Genomic DNA, 14,954 nt, shown 5'->3' with positions numbered 1-14,954 from the left:
AAAATATAAAAAACAGTTAATGCGCAGCAATACAGGATCTACTACAAAAGGAGGATCGAGGAGAAAATGATGTTATATTGATCATAGGAAATGTATAAATATTATCAATTGATCAGGACTTCATGAGTAATATGATGTTAGATTGTGTGCCGACTTATTTGATTTTTTTTAAGGCATTTGATTAGGGAATTGGAATATTTTTGCCTACTTATTTGATTTGATCATATTAGTACTTAAAAGTTTCATTCCTTTTAGTCAAAGGCGCATTGGCTCAGGAAGCATCAAGCCAGTTTCCACTCTGCTTCACCACTTCTTGGGGTTTGTACTTTCCGGGTGAGTGGATTTATTGATTAAGACTCAAAAGTAATATCATGTTAGAGCCACAATCAATTTGATTTGATCATATTAGTACTTTAAAATTTTACTTTATAATAATGAGTTTGAGTATTTAGCTTAAAGTAGCTTCATGTTATTTTTAAAAAAGAGATGGTTCAAATCTCCTTATTCTTTTGATATTTAAATAAAAACCTAGATAATTGTTTAAATAATTGTGTATATACACTTTTTTTAGTGGAATTCTTTATATGTTACAATTAATGCATAAACTATCTAATTTTTATCTATCTTTTTCCTTATTAACCTTCAACTTTAAATTAAAGTAAATTATTGTTTATAAGCATCGCAGCATTTGGCTTATTAGTTAGTACATGATCTCTCTACTTAAAAGTATGGGTTCGAATCCCCTTTCCATAAAAAAAATTATTCTTCATAAAATTTAAATTTAGCTATATCACAAACTAGAATTTGTATTGTATTAAATGATTCGAGACTTTAAATAATTATAAGATTAACATAACTAGTGAGTTTCGATAAATTTTATATCCAACTAAAAATACATGGCGATTGCAAGTATATAAGAAGAGATTTTTCATATATAATTAGAAGGAACATATAAATTATAAGTTTTCAGAATTGAGCAAAACATAAAATTTTGTAAAAAGAGTCAATAAGTTAAATGCAATTTCTTTAATTTTAGCATATTGCTAATATAACCATTAATCAGTAATACTCTTCATTGCAAACTTTTTTATTTAAATGATATTCATAATAGTAAATATATAATAAATAATAAGTGTATTTCAATCATCAATCTATTTATTTATCAATGTTTACATTTGAAATAAAAATATTTTTTAAAACAATAAATTTTGTTATAAAATGTAAAAAATAACATTTTAATAATTGTTCTTAATTAATTAGAACACTAATTAACAAAATCCGAGTAATTAATAATATTTTACATGCACTTTTTGCAGCATATATAGGCCTTGATATATGTTTTGAACTCATATCTCATGAGACATGCTATATTACTTGTCCTTGATATTTGGACAACTTAAGGCCGAAGCATGCATCCAAATTTTGTTCTTCTCCTATCATTCATTGCGTCATGCCTTTAAAAGAATTTTTTTTCACTGCTATAAATTTATGAGTGTCTTTCATTGTTTTCATTCAAGGCACATTGGCTGATTAGAAAGCATCAAAAGGAGGCTCCAGCAGTCCTTCACTAGCTATTGGGGTTGAGATTTCCCTTTTCTTTTTCCTTCATAAATGAAATTATATAAAAAAGAATATATAAAAATTTAGATCCTTGGATATGATTATATAAAAATGAAATTGTATCTTTTGTTGTCTGACCACCTCTTTTCTTTTTTAAAGATTTTATAAAAGTAATAATTTTACCCTTTGACTGAAATCTAAGTCAATAAAAGTTAAATACCATATCTTTTATATATTATTTTTATTTAATATTTTTATCAATTTTTTCTTAATTAAAAACCAATTTTTTTTACATATCAATAGAGTAATACATAAACAAGTATGTAATTGAACCGCTATTAAAAAAAAAAAAACGTATGTAACTGAACCAGTCAGAATGAGAAAACAAAAATGAAACAGCATCCCAAGAGATAGAGCTATTTCATCACTCACAACACCTTATGATTAAGCACAAATCAAGCCGACAACACCCCAATACTGAACAACATAAAAAACAGTTAATGCGCATCAACATCGGATCAACTACAGGAGGAGGATCAAAGAGAAAATGATGTTAGATTGCTCATAGAAAATAATATATTTATTTTCTTGTCAATTGATTAGGACTTCAAGAGTAATATGATGTTAGATTGTGTGCCAAATTATTTGATTTGATCAATTAGTACTTAAAAATTTCTTTCCTTTTAGTCAAAGGCGCATTGGCTCAGGAAGCATCAAAGCAGTTTCCACTCTACTTCGCCACTTCTTGGGAGCTGTATCTAGGTGAGTGGATTTTTTTATTAAGACACAAAAGTACTATGATGTTAGTCTCTATCAGTTTGATTTGATTATTTCCTCTTTTTTTATTTTAATAAGCAAGAGATAGGTTCATTCATTCATTATTGAAATGATGTCACTGGCCATGTTAAATTAATACAGCATGTTTGGTTTGTGAAATACATAATAATATAATAAAATAATTATTTTATAAAAATAAATTAAAATAAAAATATAATAGTTATTACGTAGTTTGATGTGATAATTGAAATAGGAAATGAATAGTTATTATGACCTATTACAGTATTTGATTGGTAAAAATAGCTTAATTTGGAATAAGAAAGTAATAAACGATAAAAGACAAAATATCTTTTATTATTTATGAGATTATTTATTTTTATTTTATTTTATAAATATTAATAATTTATAATTAATCTATTTAAAACATTAATAATTTATAATTTAAATATTAATATTTTATTTATAATTTAGTCATTAAAATTATAATATATTAACATTTTATTTATAATTTAAATGTTATTATGCTTATTTATTTTTATTTTATTTTATAAATATTAATAATTTATAAATTATTAAAAATATTAAGGTTTAATTGATCATTTAAATATTAATATTTTATTTATATTTTAATCATTAATATTCGAAGGGTTGTAAATTTCTAAACTTATGAGGGGTAATTTAGTCTTAACAAATTTTGAAGCTATTCCATTAGACATAGAATAGTTAATACCAAGAAGGGGTTGGGTGTAGTTAAAGAAGACTTTTTTTAATATATCAAAAGAACCTTGATAATTTTTTAAATAATTAGGTGCATATATAACTCTCTATTAATTTTTTTATTCTAACTTTTTTTAGTGGAATTCTTTATATGTTACAATTAGTGCCTGGACTGTCTAATTTTTATCTATCTATATATTTCCTTATTATCCTTAAACTTTTGATTAAAGTAAATTGTTCTTCATAAAATTTAAATTTAGCTACATCACAAACTAGAATATGTATTCTATTAAATCATTCAAGAGTTTAAATAATTATAAGATTTACATAGTGAGTTTCAATAACTTTTATATCGGGGAAGAGATTTTTCTTGATTAATAGATAGCATTTTCACTTGCACGGATAAGTTAAATGCAATTTCTTTGAGTTTAGCCTATTACTAATATAACCATTAATCAGTAATACATTTTCAGTGCAAATTTTTTATTTAAATGATAATGATAATGATGATGATGATGATAATGATAATAATAATAATAATAACAATAATAATAATAAACATGTGATTATGGAATTAGATGTCTTTTATAATTAATTAATTTTTACTATATTATTATTTAAAATTAATTAACTTTTAATTGTGAAATATCTTATTAATAAAATTATCTTTCAAAAATTTGTTAAAATTATCATATTTATATATCTCATTGGTTGTTTATTTTTCTAAAATATTATATTGTCATCCTATGATATTAATTAATATACACCAATTTTCTATAAACAAGCTACCAAATTAAGAAATTGATAACAAAAAATACATTAAGGAGTTTAGAATAATAAAGAAATTTGAAAAGTTAATGCCTTTTTCTCTATTTTTCTTTGTCCATCTTCCTATGTTTGCTTTTTGGGATGTCCAAACATGAAGTTAATTATATATGTATAGTTATTTCTTGTTTTAGGCAAACAAAAGACCGGCAATGACTATTGTTGAAACACTGCTAAAACTTTGGCATGGATGGGAGATACGAGTACTGGTTTTACTCAGCCTCTCATTACAAGTAATACTCGTTGCATTTGGTTCCAAAAGAAAGAGTACGGCAAGTACATGGGTCAAGGTCCTTGTTTGGTCTACATACATGTCAGCAGATTGGGTGGCAACTGTTGCATTGGGTGTTATTGCCAGGTCCTTGGGAAATAATATTCCGATAAAGCACCCACTCCAGTCATTTTGGGCTCTGTTCCTCCTCTTGCACCTTGGTGGCCCAGATACTATTACTGCTTACTCTCTAGAAGACAATGAGTTATGGCTAAGGCATTTTCTTGGTCTTGTTTTTCAAACAGGAGTTGCAATTTATATTTTATTGAGGTCTTCGTTCGACAGTGACACCACCTTCTTTTCTATAGCCATGCCAGTGTTCACTGCAGGAATTATCAAGTATGGAGAAAGGACTTACGTGCTCATGTCCTCAAGCACCAAGCTAGAACCTCCTTATTCTCAGAAACAGCTTTAACTAAGGACAACGACGTTGAAAATTCTGTAACAAGCCCAGTTGATGGCACCTTCCTACTTCGAGTTGATTTCTTTTTCAAGAGGCTGAAAGTCTTATTTGCAGACTTTATCCTTGATCGAAAGCAGGGACACCTTTGCAACAATATGATTCGCTGCTTGAAACCAGACGAGGCCTTTCAATTGGTAGAATTTGAGCTAGGACTTTTATATGATTTGCTCTACACCAAAGCAACGCTAGTCCACTCATGTTTTGGAATCTTTCTCCGCTGCATTACTTGTTTGGCCTCTGTTTCTGCATTGGTTACCTTCTCAATCATCATCGATGAGCACAAACACTTTCCGGTCGACATTTCCGTAACTTACTTCTTGCTAGTTGGAGCTGTTGTTCTTGAGGTTTATGCGCTGTTCATGCTTACTTGCTCTGACTGGACAAAGCTTTCGCTAGTTGGGCAAGAAACATGTTTTTCTTTAAAACGAATGACAAGGGATAAGAGGTGGTCTAGAAGCATAGCCAGGTACAACCTTATGAAGTTTTGCCTCAAAAAGGAGGGAACCAAGTGCATTAAAGTTGGACAGTTACTTGGAATCTATGAAAAATTAGAGAAGCATCGGAATGTGGAGTGGCAGCAAGGGATAGATGACGATCTAAAATGCCTCATCTTTGATCAACTAGGTAATAGACTTCAAAAACCTGAAGATTTTTCTAATGCTGAATTATGCAAGAAAGTATTGAATTATAGAGGTGAATGTGTGCTTGATGAGCTTAAATGGAGCACAACTGATGTAGAATTTGACGAAAGCATTCTTCTTTGGCACATTGCTACCCAACTCTGTTACCATGATGATAATCGGACTCAGGGTTTCAGTAGTCTCAATGCATGCAGCAAAATCAGCAGATGCCTATCGGAGTACATGCTTTACCTTGTTGTCATGTGTCCAAATATGCTACCCAAAGGGTTTGGTTATATAAGGTACAAAAAAGCCTGTGAGGAGGTGATCGATTTTTTTGGAAGAAAGAGAGACATGCAAATGGAAGAAGCCTGCAAAGAGTTGCTTGAAAGGGGCACTAATATTTTGCAAGGAAACAACATAATGGAAAAATTGAATGTCGCTTGAATCAAGCCCGTTATTCTCTCCAAAGGGTGCATTCCTGCGAAACAATTGCAAAATTTAAAACCTCCGAACCAGGCACGCAAAGAAAAGTGGGATATGATGAATAAAGTGTGGGTGGAACTACTGACATATGCCGCAGGTCATTGTGGATGGAAAGAGCATGCTCAACATCTCGCTAGTGGCGGACAACTACTTACTCATGTTTGCCTTCTTATGGCACATTTTGGCATTAGTGGACAATTCCAAGATAAGAGCTTTTACTTTCTCCAACTCCCTAGTGTCAAACCCTCCAAAAGAAAAACTTGGAAACTTTATAGGTGGATAAGATATATTAATTGTATATAATCAATTTATATTATCTTTAAGCATTTTTTTTAATTTTTCACTGTAATTTCATCACATTCATATATTTAAAATAAAAGTATTTTAATTTGAGCACATTTCTATTAAAAAAACAATCTATTTCAGTTTACCATTTCTTACACCATAGTTCCTCCTTCCTTGGCAAAGATGTAAGGTGCTGTTCTGCAAACCATTGGAAAATTAAATATTCAATGGGTTTGGTTATTTATATATTTTCAAAATCATTCAATTTTTTATTTTTATTCTTTATCACTATTTTTTTGACTTTTTGTTATAATCCTAGAATTTTAAGAAACTATTTTATTTTGTTTCCTTAAAATTATCTCTTGAAATAAACATTTGACACTTTTATCTCTTGGGTACATGAAAACCCCTGATATTGGAAAGAAATCTAAACTTTCAATAATTTTGATAAAATTTTAGAAATTTTTCTCACCTATAAATTTTTAAAGAAAGTTGGGGATGTTGATGATCTTTTTAACTGCATTGTTGATACCGTCAAATTCAGGTTACAAAGCTATTTGCAAGTGGCAAAAGACAAGCATACCTCTTTCTGTCAAAATATTGAATTACAAAGGTGATTGTGTGCTTGATGAAATGAAGTGCCTTGAGCTTCTTAAATGGAGCACAATTGATGTAGAATTTGACGAAAGCATTCTTCTTAGGCACATTGCTACCCAACTCTGTTACCATGATGATATTTAGAAATCGAGAGTCATTGACTACAGCAAAATCAGCAGATGCCTATTAGAGTACATGTTTTTGTTGGTATATGCCTTTGAGCCAATTGGATTGATCAAGGAATATATACTGTCATTTAATGCATATTTAATCACATAATTATATGTGATAGAGGTTTTCCTTCATGTTAGTGCAATAATAAAGAGTTATTAAGTACTAATTGGATGAAGCCCATGGAAAATAAAGGCCTTGCAAGAGAATTGTAAAGTTGTTACAATTATGAGATCACTATGCATCAAAGCTATGTTCTTAAAATTGTTCTTGGTCATTGTATTGTCAAGACAAGGCATTGACAATGTTCAAAGACTAGTACATGTTAAGCCTCCTTACTTGGAAAGTAAACAATTGATCTCATAGATTGAAATATATGGGATACTGGAGGATAACGTGTAGGTGCTTGTTAAAGAACAAGTTCACTGAATATGACCTGCTATGAGAACTTCATTTGGTATTTAACTCAAGTGCCTATGGAAAATGTTCTCATGTGATAGTCATGCAACTAGTTCTTAGACTTGAGACACCAAGTCATTTTGTATGGGGAATAACATACTTTGATTTCACCCTTACGGGTTTGGAGGTGACCAGATGCCTAAATAGGGTATGTTTGGGTATGCCATGAAGCATGCGAAAGTGAATGAGTGGTCAAGAGAGGATTCATCACCCCAAGTGATATGAGGGGATGTATCTCACTTGTTCTCAATTCTTGATTAACTTGTATAAAGTCTTTGGCCAAAGCATGATGAATTTGAGGAAAGTTAGTTTTCTAAATTTATAAGGTTAGTCATGAATTATGAGAACTAATATTGAATGTCATAAGTAGACACCGAGCCACACTTAATGACATATTCGGGATATTTGATGAAAGGACCGTATTACACTGAGAGGCTTATCACTGAAGGGCTTTGTCAAATTCTTTAATTGACTCTCTAATATTTTGGTGGTCATGATGTATTGCTAGATGCCACTCATAATCTATAAATATAAATTAATTATCAAATTGATATTTGATTATAATTTATATTTATTGCCAACATGTTAGAAGTCTAATGGGTCACACACATTAAGTGACATGATTGAGATTAAATAAGGATAATTAATTAAGTTGGACTTAATTGAAACAGACCAAAATAAAGTAAAAAATTAATTAAGTTCTCAGAGACTTAATTAAATTAAAATACAATTGTTGTATTTAGGGTTACAAATTAGTTTGGCTATATAAACATGTTATATTAGTAAACTAAAAAAAAAACTCTAAGCCTTAAACTACTTCTCAGTCGTTTCATAAAATAAGAAAAGAAAAAAAATAGTTTTCTTTGTTTGAAAAAAATAAGATTCGGCAAGAATTTTTGATCTTTTTATTTTAGAAACAAAACTTGCTAGTAGAAGTAAAAATCATACCTTAGAGAAAGTCTTATTTAGTCACTGTGTGGATTACTGTTAGAGGTCAAACACTTGGGTGGCTAAAGATTTGACAAATCCTAAAGATGAAGAAGTAAGGATTTTGATTTAATTGGCTATTGATTATGATATCTAGAGTAAGGTATGTAACTTTTAAACTTACGAGTGTTCATAATCAAATTGAAAGTTACATGAAAAACACAAACATTAATCTTGTAGGATTCGACTGTTTCTCTGATTAAATATTATTTTATTTTTTCGCTGCATTATAATTTTAATTTATTAATTATTTTCATGTTTGAGTATGAGGTCGAATCCTAACAACTTTACCTTGGTGTCATGTGTCCAAATATGATGCCCAAAGGGATTGGTTATATAAGATACAAAAAAGCATGTGAGGAGCTCATCTGTTTTTTGGAAGGAAAGAAACACATACAAATAGAAAAAGCTTGCCAAGAGTTGCTTCAAAGGGGCAGTGATGATTTAAAAAGAAGCAATATAATTGAAAAAGGGTTCTTTTTTCAAATAGGCCTCATGCATAAAGTGTTTCTGACAATAGGTCTCCTCATAATTTTAACTGTTTTTAGCCAAAAGAATTAAAATTTGGATAAAATTACCCTTAATGAAACTGACCCAGTTATTTGGTTTCGCATCTCAATCTGAAACCTATTAACGGGTCAAGTATATTTAGGTCTGCGCCTCAAACCAACTCATATTCTTTGAGTTTTTCTTGCCAGACTATTCATTTCTGGAGTATTTTTTACCAGAAAGAAAAATGTTTAAGCATTTTGAGCATTTTGGAGTAGTTTTTGATACACGAAGAAAACTTTTGAGTGTTTTGAGTATTTTTAAGTATTTTGGAGTGATTTTTGATATATGAAGAAAAACTTTGAACATTTTGAGCATTCTTTGTCAAATAGGCATATTCGATAATTATGTTTTTAAATGGAATATGGTGTGTCGTTTGAAGTTGTCGATCTTGTTGAATGAAATTCAGTAGTATTTGTGATTTTTGGGCATTGTATAACTAGTTTTTAAGTATTGCGTGACTGACTTTGGGTATTGTATGACTAGTTTTTAAGTATTGTGTGATTGGTTGATATGGTATTGCGTGACTAGTTGATAGGCATGGCGTGACTTGTTAATAAAGCATTGCGTGACTAGTTAGTAAGGCATTGTGTGACTTAGATATTGCTTAAAAATCAATCACGTAATGTCTAAAAACTAGTCACGTAATGCCTAAAACCAATCACGTAATGTCTAAAAACTAGTCACACAATGATTAAGTCACGTAATACCTAAAAACTAGTCTCGCAATACTTAAAAACCATTTTAATAAATTTCAACTCCTCAACTTTGAGATTCTATGAATAAACCAATAAACCCAAGAACCTAAAACACATACTTTTTTTTTTGCTAAGCCATGAAATTATGCATTTCATAAAAGATAGGTTACAAAACTCCATAACCCTCCAAAGCAAGACAACATATAGCCCTATCAGGAGGGCCTTGCTCACTCCCCTTATACAAAAACAAAATATACCTCATTTACAAAATATAATTTCAACTCAAAATCCCATAAAAAAATCAAAATCTCATAAAAAAAATCAAAATCCTTAGCAAACATGCTTAACAATTATCCTAATCCCAGACACAACAAAATCGTGAACCATAATAAAACCCATCAAACATGCTTTAGCTGTTCCTTCTCCTTGAGCAAAATCGCTGTCTGCAAAGAGCAAAATCGCAGTTCATCGCCCTTGAGAACCCTAAGATCCACCATCCAAAAAAATAAAACAAAATAAAATAGAGGTTGAAGTCATCTCTGCGCTTTGGATGGTGAGATAAACAGTATTTGACCAGAAAGAGAAACTGAAATTTAATTTTAAAAGTTTTGTCTGGATTGTGGGATAGAGAAAACTGAAATCATTTTAATTTGTCTGAAATTATTTAAAATGTATTATTATCAAGTCATGTCAAAAATTAACCAAAAATAGTTAAAATTATAAAAATGATATTTTTGAATTGGGCTTATGAGGAAAGTTATTTCTCACAATTTTCTCATTAAAAAATTGGAAAATGCTCAATCCAAATTCGTTGTTCCATCCAAGGGGTGCATGCTTGCAAAACAATTGCAAAATTTAAAACCCCTGAACCAAGGCAATTGGAGATGCAATGAAAAGTGGGAGATGATGAATGAAGTGTGGGTGGAACTACTGACATATGCTGCAGCTCATTGTGAATAAAAAGAGCATGGTAGTGAACTTGCCAAAGGCGGACAACTGCTCACTCACGTTTGCCTTCTTATGGCACATTCTGGCATCAGTGGGCAATTCCACGATCAGAGCTTTTACCATCTACAAGTGCCCAAGAAAGGATATTTTACGTCTTTCAAAAAAATTATTTTTGGCCTTTTTGGTTAATCATTTCATTCAAATATTGACACCTAATTATATATTACGCGTCAAATTTGAATCAAAGAAATATTTATTGATATAAAATGTTAGTGTATTTTCAAAATAAAAGATTATGTCATATAATGTAACTATTAGATTATAAATGGGTTTTTAATGTGAATGGTTATATCTCTTAGAAAAGTAACATATTGAAAAAATACCTTTAAATCCAAAAGTTGAGACAATTGAAAAACACCACACCTTAAGAGTTTGGATACGAAATGTTATCTTTTCATATTGTAGTTCAAAAATTATTTCTTATGGTATGAATGATTGTCCTTTCATAAGGTAATTATTGAAACAATACTTTTATCAAGGATTATGTCTTGCAAAATGTAGAGATATCTAAACAAAAGGTGTTCTAATGAAAGGGTTATGTCTTTGGGAAGAGATACTTGCAAGTTTATATAAAGAACTTGTTGTCAATCATTTTGAATAAGACAAAAATCGAAAAATTAAAAATAATAGAAGTGTTATGTTTTGAAAATAAATATAAATACTTGAGCTTCCATCATTTATCAAATGGAATCCAAATTCTTTATAATTTACTTGTTGCAGAAAGTTTTTTTTTTCTTGTGTTCTAAAATATATATGTAGTATTGAGAATAATTTTTTTAATTGTTGTGTTAACAATCAAGGGACCGAAAACATTATTTTGAAATAAAAGGGACCAAAAATTTCTTTTTGAAGTATTTTGAGAGAGTTTTTTGAATTTTACCCCATGAAATATGCCATCAAGTTTTAAATTAATTTTTTTCTCAACAGTTCTAAATTAATGTTACAAAATAATTTATTTTCTTATTACCTTGAAGAAGCTCCATTATTGGATTCGTTGAATATTTTGTAAAAAAGGACTTTGATTTTAACCTATTTTTTCTTTTTTTTCATAATGTTTTTTTTATTTTTCTCAATTCTATTCTTTATTATTTTTTTTTGACTTTTTGTCATTATTCTAGAATTTTAAGCGACTAGTTTATTTTATTTCCTTAAAATTATCTCTTGAAATAAACCAATGACACTTTTATCTGTTGACTAAATGAAACCCCTGATATTGGAAAGAAATCTAAACTTTAAATAATTTTGATGAAATTCTAGAAAATTTTCAGATCTTGAAATTTTCAAGAAAGTTTTCAGCTACAATTTCTTTAAACATCCATCATTGGTTGGCTTTCGTATGATGAAAACAAATATGCATCATGATGCAATTTGCGAATTATTCACGATATCGTACACCACATTTATTTATCTATATCATTATAATTATTTAATTGGGATATTAGTAATTGTATCGATTTTTTTATATTAATAAAATTATCTTATTTTAACCAAAAGAAATAATAGATGATCAAATCATATAGTTTTTATTACCCTTGAGAGATTCTTTCAACTTAAAAAGATAATAATTATTTTGAGATAATTTTCTTTGTGAAAATAAATATTAGGATTCTCTCCAAAGCTATTGACAAAACTCATAATTATTTTCACTTAAAAAAATTTAGAAAACTTGATACTTACAAACGTTTTCTAAAAATTCCATTGATTCACTTGTGACCACAGTCAATAAGCTTTCATTTCGAGTGTCATCAATCCACTTTTCATTCCAAAGGGAGCTTGATTTCCCATTGCCCACCATAACTCCAAGACACGAGTCTTGGACCAAGTTAATTGGTCTGGAAATTGTACCTCTCAGAGTTGTAAGGCCTCTGACAATTTGGAAAAATAACGAAATTCCCATGTAATAAAATTTTCCCACTCCTGTTTGTTTCTTCTTTGAATTTGTTGATGAAATAGGTTTGTCTTCTCCCTTGAGAATCTAATAGACAATTGCTTGAAGGAAGAATGGCATTAGATGTGGATGCATACGCACTCGTAATTAAAGATGCTCCGAGGAAAAATAGAATTACATGTGGATGCATATGATATGCATTGCAAAGATTACTTGTAAGGTTATTTTTAAAAGTAATATTTTCATTCAATATATCCTAAATCATCAATCTATCAATTAATCAATTAGTGCATTTAAAATAAAATAAGTTTTTATTTTAAAATGTAAAAAACAACATTTTAGTAATTGTTCTTAATTAATTAGAACACTAATTAACAAAATAAGAGTAATTAATAATATTTTACATGCACTTTCTGCACCATAAGCCTTGATATATTCCTTTAAACTCATATTTCATGAGACGAAACTATGTATTACTTGTCCTTGTAGATTATACAAAACCAAGGTCTAGAATCAATCTTTATGACTACTTGCTTTTAATTTTGTTCTTTTCTTTTCATTTCAAGGACATTCCTTGCTTCATGCCTTTAAAAGAACTTTTCTACAGTGCTATAAATTTATGAGTCTCTTTAATTGTTTTCATTCAAGGCTCATTGGCTGCTTAGAAAGCATCAAAGGAGGCTCCAGCATTCCTTCACCAGCTCTTGGGGGTGAGATTTCTTTCTTTTTTTTTTCCTTTCTTCATTAAACTAAAGAAAAGTTTAGATCCTTGACCACCTCTTTTTGTTTCTTAAATGACATTATAAAAATAATAATACTACCCTTCAGTAAAAATTAAATACTATATCTTTTATATATTATTTTTATTAATAATTTTTTTATCAATTGATCAAGACCTCTCTTTAAAAGTTTCATTGCTTTCAGTCAAATGCGCATTGGCTCAGGAAGCATGCATCAAAGCAGTTTCCACTCTGCTTCACCACTTCTGAGGTGCTGCATCTTCCAGGTGAGTGGATTATAAATATATATATATATATATATATGTATATAAAATTGGTTAGCATCGACAATAGGACTGCTCTTACTGGGAATTTGATGTCTTTTGACTGTTTTCAAAATTGCTCTAAGTTTGAGGCCTCGCATCAGCACAAAACTTATGCTGATGTGGTTAAGGGTGTTGGGAAAATGAAAAAAGGCCACTCTGTTAACCATCCTTCCATTGTTGCTCCTGATATTAAAAAGTTGTCATCTTATGAATGTTAAGATCAATTGGCTAGTGTTCGATCGGAGGCTCTCGGTTTTCTTCTTGAGAATGCCAAAAGTGTCCCTAATTGTTGAATAAGTACGGCCTAAGGACTCTTATTTTATAACATAATAATATCATGGACTGGGCTCAGATCAAGAAATCTTGTCTAAGACTTTGCTCGATTCAAGCTAAGCTCGCAAGTTGGTGAACCGCCTAATCCATTGATAGGTCTACTTTCATCTCATGGGTAAATGAAAATCCTTGATATTAGAAAGAAATCTAAATTTTTTCATAATTTTGATAAAATTTTAGAAAATTTTTTCATTTAGAAATTTTCAAGAAAGTTTTTGCTTACAAATTCTTTAAAATTCCATCACCAGTTAGCTTCCATATGATGAAAAGAAATATATATGCATCATGATGCAATATGTGAATTATTCACAATTTGGTTTACCACATTTATTTTTATTTATCTACATTATTTTAATTATTTAGAGATAATTTTCTTTGTGAAAATAATTATTAGGATTCTCTCCTAAGCTTTTGACAAAGATCATCCTTGTTTAATTTAAGACTCTTCTGCTTCATGGACGACAAAGATCATCTTTGTTTGGATCAAATGGAGAAGGGAATCAAATGTTTGAAGATATCTATAATAGAACCGAAAATGTTTAAGATCCCTTTGGGTGTTTCGTGTTACTTAGCTCGGTAGAAAATTAAACAAGCAGCATTCAAAATTCTTCGGGCTGGAACTGGTTGGCTGCACATAAAGTATGAATATGTGTTTATTTCTATTTTCAATTTTACCACTCCTGTTTGTAATTAATGAGAATCTAATAGACAATTGCTTGAAGGAAGGACAGAATTAGATGTGGAGGCATCTAAACCAAGGAGCGCAATCCATCTTTATGATTGCTTTCTTTCAATTTTGTTGTTTTCGTATCATTCCTTCCTTCATGCCTTTAAAAGAACTTTTCTTCACTGCTATAAATTTATGAGTCTCTTTCATTGTTCCCATTCAAGGCACATTGGCTACTTAGAAAGCATCAAAGGAGGGTCCAGCATTCCTTCACCAGCTCCTGGGGGTAATTTTGTATATCTTTTTTTGTTTTATTTTTATTAATATTTTTTTATCAATTGATCAGGACTTAAGAGTAATACGATGCTACATTGTGTTCCTACTTATTTGATTTGATATTACTACTTAAACGTTTCATTGCTTTCAGTCAAAGGCGGGTTGGCTCTGGAAGCATCAAAGCGGTTTCCACTCTGCATCACCACTTGTTGGGGGCTGTAAAATTTTCCAGGTGAGTAAGACAAACACACATGCACACTCTCTTGCGTTAT

At 30.0% G+C, this 14,954-nt stretch overlaps 1 protein-coding gene across 1 annotated transcript; it reads left to right on the top strand.

Annotated features, from left to right (window-relative positions):
• Window positions 1-4,031: 4,031 nt before the first annotated feature.
• On the top strand, window positions 4,032-13,624 carry LOC108662404 (uncharacterized). Its single transcript, XM_088807296.1, has 5 exons — window positions 4,032-4,531; window positions 4,600-5,557; window positions 5,753-5,994; window positions 13,286-13,367; window positions 13,490-13,624. The coding sequence occupies exons 1-5, from the start codon at window positions 4,032-4,034 to the stop codon at window positions 13,622-13,624; spliced, it is 1,917 nt and encodes a 638-aa protein (XP_088663422.1).
• Window positions 13,625-14,954: the final 1,330 nt, after the last annotated feature.

Source organism: Theobroma cacao, chromosome 6 (genome assembly GCF_053813885.1).
Source record: "Theobroma cacao isolate CCN51 chromosome 6, ASM5381388v1, whole genome shotgun sequence".
Classification (NCBI taxonomy): Eukaryota; Viridiplantae; Streptophyta; class Magnoliopsida; order Malvales; family Malvaceae; genus Theobroma; species Theobroma cacao.
The sequence above is the reverse complement of the archived record's forward strand: the minus strand, read 5'-3'. Positions and strand labels throughout refer to the sequence as shown.

What these genes read in the sequence shown, in the direction of transcription:
- LOC108662404 (XM_088807296.1), top strand. Translation starts at nt 4,032, where the DNA reads ATGACTATTGTTGAAACACTGCTAAAACTTTGGCATGGATGGGAGATA. An exon ending in ACAAAAAAGCCTGTGAGGAG is followed by an intron (nt 5,558 to 5,752) that starts GTGATCGATTTT and finishes CCTCCGAACCAG; the next exon opens with GCACGCAAAGAAAAGTGGGA. An exon ending in AAAACTTGGAAACTTTATAG is followed by an intron (nt 5,995 to 13,285) that starts GTGGATAAGATA and finishes CATTGCTTTCAG; the next exon opens with TCAAATGCGCATTGGCTCAG.